The following is a 7680-nucleotide window of genomic DNA, read 5'->3' on the forward strand; positions in this document are numbered from 1 at the left end:
TATATAAAGAATGGACTCGCACTGCTACAATGAGTGATCTAAATACCACTACATATCAAGATAGTACCTCAATATATAATTATTTACGCAGGTATGTATGCAAATATGATGTATTATACATGTTCTCTATACTACTATTGTGTGTTTTTGAGAATAAACTCTGTTCTGTTCTGTTCTGTTCTGTTCTGAATGCTTCGCTTACTCGTGCCGAGAATTTTGAAGCCTCGACACTGATTTGCTATGGAAGGTTTGCCAGATGGTCTAGCGGCGAGTTTGAAGTAAAATATACGATTTTAATGAGACCGAACATATTTTCTGATTATGTGTATATCTTTATTAGCAATTGAATTATTACTGCACTGTTTTAATGTTTACTACGAGTAATATATATACATATAGATAACACGCAGTATGATCTTAATACAAAGGCATTGTAAATGTAACAATGCCTTTTGTTTCAGAAAGGCCCCGCCCTCCGCTTTAAAGCATGAAGACAATAGCAGAATGAAGCTGGTTGTGCTTATAGGTGCCTGCTACAATATATTTGTGGCACTAGGATTTCCGTTTGCTATTGGGGCCCTCTATCTGGAGATACTTGATACATTTAATTCGACGAGAGGAGAGACATCTCTGGTGCCAGCGTTTTGCCTGGGATGCACGTTTGGCGTTGGTAAGTATTTCTGATACAACAGACATAGAAACGCATAAGATATATGCATTGTAGTCGGGTCACATTCCATGGTCCTCAATATTATTATTAACTAAACATTCTTATATATTCAGAAAAAACAGTGAACTGCTTTAGGTGTATGTTTCGGTTAGACGTTGTCACGTTTGGTCCAGGGCCTCGTTCAACAAAGAGACCTTAGCGCAAAGACGTACCCCGACACAAGGCACTGTAACCCGACATCGTTACAACGCTTGACACGAAGAACGTATAGGTCAAGATATACAGGTCTTCGAGTTCATGATGTTTTTTGTTCATTTCCGTAGGTTTCCTGAGTGGGTTTTTCATCCAGAGATGTGGGATGAAGACCGTGATGGTTGCTGGAGGATTAGTCAGCTCATTGGGTTTATTCACAAGCTGGTTTGCTCAGTCGGTCGTACATCTGATAGTTACTGTTGGGGTTATAAATGGTGAGTCTGTGCTATCATCATAGCTTGTTTAGTATTGACAGACCTGTGGTTTTGATCGGAATATATTTAATGTGTATAGTTGAGAGATTACCGGTGTTATGCAAATGAGCAGGACTGCGTCCGTCGCGCACAGACCACACACGCTACTGTATAAAATCCTCAATCCAGTAATAAAATACTAACCTTGGATTGGATCTAAGGTCCCCCAAAACGATCCTTGTGATAATAGTGAATATATATCTCTATCCTTGGAAAGGTATATGTGGAGTGACCATATTCCTTATTAGGAGTACAGTATGGCTGAGTCCCCAAGCTGGTCATATAGACAAATGGCTTGAGGGATGAGGCTATTGTATTAGTGCACAGGGTGTGACATTAAACAAACCATGCAGTAAGCATGCTTAGTAAGAGGGCTGTGACTGATAGTTTAGCGTTTAGAGTAGGCTGACCAATAAAATGACTAAAACTGCATTTAATTATGTACATCATTTAATCATGAACTATACTTAAAAGGTAAGATAAAGAATTATCCAAAATATGTAGCTGCCACATAAATATACGCCGAATAACAGAAAATGACACCAGAAGGTAAATTTGTTGGGAGAAAAGCACAAGTCGTGAATGGACGAGGCGGGCACCATTCATAAAGGGAGATAACTCTAGTGGTGTTAGTGACGTGATGCTTGCAAATATATCAGCTCTCTGCTGTACCCATTCGTGACCAACTCGTGTTATTCCGGGACAAGCCGAGTAGCGACTCGTGGCCACTCATGGCCATTTTTGCGACCGGGTTACGTCTTAGCGCAAACGGGCATACCTAAAACAATTGTCAACTCGTTGCGTAATGGTTCACATATATTTCCCCATATATTATAGATATTTCAGATGCAATTAAAAGCAATCGGGGCATGCGGAATTATACATTATGATTGACCACATTTAACTGTGTCTTGGGTATATTTTTAGATGTAAGACATATGTTAAATCAAAAATTGGTTCTGAGGGATTCTTTGACGAAGAGCTTGAAATCATACGCGCATTCTGATTGGTTTGTCGTATTTCGCACATAACATTCATCGATGGGAGACGAGTTTTCTTCCAGGTTACGGAAAGGGGCGAGTGGTGAGAGGGGCACGAGTCGCTATTCGGCTTGTCCCGGAATAACACGAGTTGGTCACGAATGGCAGACGAGCTTACCTCTCTCTGCTGGAACCTGAGCAGACAAGCGTTAATTACGATTATGCCACAGCATCCACCCGCCGAAAACCTGCAGGCTGGATAAATGGTCTCCCTCTGTGAAGCAGGCAACGAGCATTCTAGGGCATTGTAGTCTTTGCCCGACGATATGGATAGTGTCCGCTCAAACCACACCAGCAACATGACATTTATTGAATAATGACAAGCATTGACTCTGAAATGTACATGAACGGAGCAGAAAGCCTGACCACAGGGAGGGTGGGTGGTGATTTGAACAGCGTGTAGCTAACATGGCAGCGGAAGACGAAGACGCCCCAAGCGCGTGACGGTTATCGGAGTTAGAATGTAAACACAGACATGTGATAGAATAAATATTATAAGTTGGAGAATTGGTGTTGGTATGTCAATAACCGCATTTAGCTGTTTAGGGCTAAATGAAATTATTGATATGTTGTGGTAATTCTATGGGTATGTTTTCAGTGTATCCCCTAACATAAACTAAGCGGCCAAAGAAAGTATGGGTGATTTGTAATTTTCCTACAAACAGCGATAACTAGTGGAAAGTGGGTATTGGGAATATGACTGCCCAGGAACAGGTACCAAAAAGCGCCTCATCCGAACGCGCCACCTTTGACGGCGCTCGTGCAGTGACCCAAAAAATGCTGAAACAGGTTTCCCGCCTATGGCATAAACTGCACGTGCATGTTAACTGTATAAATGCGTTCGTCTGCAGGGTATAACCACACGCGATGAAAGCACACAAAAGAAATGCCACGACTGTCACAGGAGCAGAGAGAGAGCCGTCGGTATGGCCGAAATGGGGGCCACACAGGTCCAAATTGCCAGAAGGTTTGGTAGTACACCATTGACAGTAGCCAGGCTGATTCAACGGTACAGGCAGACAGGGAGGACACAGGACAGGCCTAGAACCGGACGACCCCGAGTGACAACACCACTGGAAGACGGTCAGATACGGCTCATTCACCTGCGAAACAGATTCGCAACGGCGAAGGCGACGGCAGCAACAGCGTTGGGACATCCCATTAGCCAACGTACAGTACTACAACGACTTCGTGCTGCTGGAATCCGAGCGTATCGTCCTTTCCGAGGAATGGTACTGACTGCTCAACATCGACGCCTGAGACTGCGATGGGCGAGGCAGGTTCGACGCTGGTAAGTGAGAAATTGGCGTCGACTGCTGTTTTCTGATGAAAGTCGGTTTAACTTGTTTCGAAATGACGGCAGAGCACGAGCTTATCGACGCAGAGGGGAACGTTTGGCTCCGGCGTGTTTTCGAGAGGTCCATCCATTCGGCGGGGGAGGTGTCATGGTGTGGCGCGGTATTTGTGGAGATCAGAAGACTGATGGTGATTATACAGGGCAACCTGAACGCTGTGCAGTACAGGGACCAGGTGTTGCAGCCAGTTGTGCTTCCGTTCTTACAAAACCAATAGCAGGGGACATTGTTTCAACACGACAATGTCAGGCCCCATACTGCAAGACTGACACGGAACTTTCTAAACCAGCAGAACGTTGACGTTTTGCCATGGCCTTCCCACTCACCTGATATGAATCCTATTGAACATCTGTGGGACCATCTTGACAGACAGATTAGAGCAGGCCATCAGCCTCCCGTCAACAGACAAGAATTGCAGCAGGCCCTGAGAGACGATTGGTAACGGATTCCAGTCCACGTCATCAGAAGACCACATCGATGAGGCGGCGTATCACAGCATGCATTGAGGCAGCTGGAGGTCATACACGCTATTGAAGGCAACTGTGTCGACAATGAACTTGTAGTGTGTCTGACAATTTTTTGGACAACTTTTGAAAATGAAATTTCTTACCCCATCATTGTTTACCTTGAGCTTACATTACCTGTGATTGCACAATTTCATTGAAACTGTGGTTGATCAATCATTTGTTACCTCTCCCTAGATTATATCATTATTCACAACAAAACCTCTTCTTGTTATTGCTTTATCGATCCTGGACCTCGACCTATACTTTCTTTTGCCTCCCAGTTTATATCACATAATATCTGTCGGCATGCCTGTAAATAATCAAATCTGGACACAAGATGCACAATTTGAGAATCCTATATGTAATAAAATAAGTTCTGTTTGACTAAGATCATGATTTGTCATAGTATCTAAATTCGAACGTTCTCCCAATCTACATCTACGTCATCAGCTGTCACTTCGAAAAGATCAGAGATTTGTCTAGGATTTCGAACTAAGTACCCCTAGCAGACAAAATGTTTTTCGGAATTGTGGCTTTTTCCATTGTCTGTATTTTCTTAAATTCAGATTTTTAAGATTTTATTCAATGCAAAAAATGTAAAACTAAACATTAAAGCCTATATCTTGTTTATTTCTCCTGTTGACAGTGACATGCAAGTCACATCTACAAATGAATAACATTAGTTATTAATTGTATAACTTGGCAAATGTTTTATTCCAATTTGGGATTTTTTAATGACAGATACTTCAGATTTGGGGCCAAATATCGGGCCAAGAACAGGTCCAGATAAATCCCTGTAATTGCTTGTTGCTTGTTGTTTAATGCAAAATTCAGCCTCATTCCACTTACATGACGGTGGTCTGTCAATACCTCGTAGTTATGTCTGGATCAGACAATTCAGTGACTGATATTGTCATTAGTAAAATTTGTTATTCAAAGGATTACATTTCAATCAGTCTCGAGAATTTTCTGGGGTAGAAGTGCATCGACAATACATGATTGTTTCACTGCAGATGCGATAGATAAGTTTTTAGACCACTTCATTTATTTAGTGACTATTGTTGTCTATTCTTTATAAGATCAATAAACACAATTATTCCGTGTGGTTAGCAGGCTATTCCTAAAAACAAATAGTCCATTGCATTGTTGCCTGAATTGCTGCTCCTAATATGCTGTCATATGTTTCAGGATTTGGAAACAGTTTTATCTTCATTTCTATTACAAAACTGGTGGCAGGCACATTCAACAAGAGCCGAAGTCAAAGTCTTGTACTGTCAGGAATTATGTTCAGTGGTGGAATCGGAACTATTCTATTTCCATACATACTCGCTACACTAAATAGTGTTTACGGATGGCGAGGAACGTTTCTCTTGATCAGTTGCTTTTATCTTCAAACCATCGTTTCAACGTTAGTGATAACGTCTAGTTTAGGGAATCCCCAACTATTTAAAGGACAACGACCAACAGGTCACGTCACAGGAAAGGAATCCAAATCCAAGTGGAAGCTAATGTTGAAGCCTGTTTTCGTATCCTTCGTTATAACATCCTGTTTAAGCTTTGGAACAGCAAACAACATCGGTGGTATTTTATCGGATTTGGCTAAAAGTAAAGGATTCTCTGAAGAAAGAGGACTGGCACTCATTCTTTACTACAACTCGTTTAACACAATAGCTCGACTGTTAAGTGGCATTCTGAAGCTTATACCTCGACTCCACAGTATCATCATATTCACGTTGTCTGCGGCTCTTCTTGGTAGGTTCAGAATGAATGAATGAGATGAGTTTAACTTATCTTGGAACAGGAATTTAATCATGTAACGATGAGTCACCTTGATGTGTGATACCAACACACAATGTCGAAGGTCCAAGACGTAAACCACCAGACCAAGAACTCTCCATACATGTTTGTTGCATATATTACATGTGTACGATCATTTTGTCTTCAACTGATTACTGATAACACAAGTAATACAATGTCATCACAACAAATGCTCACTTTTATCAAATGTTGCTTACAGGAATATCATTGATATTTCTTGGAGCATCCACCGAATGGTCGATGTTGACAGTGTTGACATCGACAGCTGGCGCTGGAATTGGAGGGATGACAACAATGCTTGCTGTTGTCTCACTGGAGGTTCTTTCGCAGGAGATGCTACCTTTCGGTCTCGGCCTCTGTGGGATGATAAACGGTGCTGTCACTTCTGTTTTCGGAACAGTTATAGGTAGGCTACTTGCATCATAAAATAACTTTTTTGGAGTTATTTGTTATTCTGTAGTATCCGTGTACACTTAATGGCTCCGTTCCAAAATTGATCCCGACATGGATAAGGGAAACAACTCTACATAATTTATTGCAATGCTCTAGACAACTGGTCCATCCGTGACTCCATAAGTATGAAGGAGTTTTATATTGGACATACGGAGGACATTTCCTAAGTTGACGCATCAGTGACAAAAATGATATCCGATGCATTTCCCTGCACTATATGTTTCCGTGACATGCTTTTGTGACGTGGGGCAGGATGCAGACACTTGGTATCATCACCATGACAGTGATTCATACAGACGTGCTCATGATAAGTCGGAATCGTACAATGGGTTTCTTAGGATTACGGGGCGGTCGGGTAGCCTAGTGGTTAAAGCGTTCGCTCGTCACGCCGAAGACCCGGGTTCGATTCCCGACATGGGTACAATGTGTGAAGCCCATTTCTGGTGTCCCCCGCCGTGATATTGCTGGAATATTGCTAAAAGCGGCGTCAAACAATACTCACTCACTCTTAGGATTACGGGGAAGGTTTTTTCGCTTTTATTTATGTTCATGCATATGTAATATATTACAAGGGCATTGTTCTGTTTCAGGCTTGGTGTTTGATAACAGGAAATCGTATCAAGTTCCGCTCTATGTCTTTGGAAGCATAGCCGTTGGAGCGGCTGCGCTGACGATGATGGTGTTTATATCATTGGAATGTCGGTGCAACAAAAAACATGTGCGTTCCATGATAAGACTGTAGGTTACTGTAAGAACATGCTTTGGCAGTTGGCAATTGACACTGACTATTGAGTCATCTGTAAATATTTCAATTAACGTACCTTTGTGCCAGGTAATGAGGGCCAGATCTGATTGACTGATTGTTTGTCATCGTACCCCGACTGATGGATCGTTGCTCATGCTGTTTACTACTGGTTTGTCATGCATCGATTCGATTAGAAACATGACACCGTGATATTGCTGGAATATATTGCTGCCTGCGTCGTGATGATCTGCTAGTTTGTCCGTCTGCCTGTAATACTGTCAATTCTGGAGTAACCACTGAGAGTTCTATTTTCAACGATGTATACATAGAGGGCCTGGAAAGGAGACAAAAGAACGGAAATTATTTAAAGGGATATAATGATATGCATAATAAATAATATGTACCTGCACATATTTACAATATTAACTGATTATTAGATGAATCAAAAGTTTCAATATTTGCATTACATGAAATCAACATTACTGAGATGTGACACACAGAGACAATTCACATATCTAAAATGTGTATGAAACTCGTGCGCTAAGATTGACGTAAAGGTGTCTTAGCCAAATACATCTGAGCTAAGT

The 7680-nt window shown here is 41.7% G+C and overlaps 1 protein-coding gene across 1 annotated transcript; it reads left to right on the forward strand.

Annotated features, from left to right (window-relative positions):
- The first annotated feature begins 472 nt into the window (after nucleotides 1-472).
- LOC139473097 (monocarboxylate transporter 3-like) lies at nucleotides 473-7430 on the forward strand. Its single transcript, XM_071255622.1, has 5 exons — nucleotides 473-670; nucleotides 994-1137; nucleotides 5266-5829; nucleotides 6095-6301; nucleotides 6939-7430. Exons 1-5 carry the CDS (start codon nucleotides 505-507, stop codon nucleotides 7088-7090), a joined length of 1233 nt encoding a protein of 410 aa, XP_071111723.1. The 5' UTR covers nucleotides 473-504; the 3' UTR covers nucleotides 7091-7430.
- Nucleotides 7431-7680: the final 250 nt, after the last annotated feature.

The sequence above is a fragment of the Haliotis cracherodii genome, unplaced genomic scaffold, assembly GCF_022045235.1.
Source record: "Haliotis cracherodii isolate W230 unplaced genomic scaffold, xgHalCrac1.p SCAF_1, whole genome shotgun sequence".
NCBI lineage: Eukaryota > Metazoa > Mollusca > Gastropoda > Lepetellida > Haliotidae > Haliotis > Haliotis cracherodii.

What these genes read in the sequence shown, in the direction of transcription:
- LOC139473097 (XM_071255622.1), top strand. Translation starts at nt 505, where the DNA reads ATGAAGCTGGTTGTGCTTATAGGTGCCTGCTACAATATATTTGTGGCA. An exon ending in TACTGTTGGGGTTATAAATG is followed by an intron (nt 1,138 to 5,265) that starts GTGAGTCTGTGC and finishes CATATGTTTCAG; the next exon opens with GATTTGGAAACAGTTTTATC. An exon ending in TGTTTTCGGAACAGTTATAG is followed by an intron (nt 6,302 to 6,938) that starts GTAGGCTACTTG and finishes GTTCTGTTTCAG; the next exon opens with GCTTGGTGTTTGATAACAGG.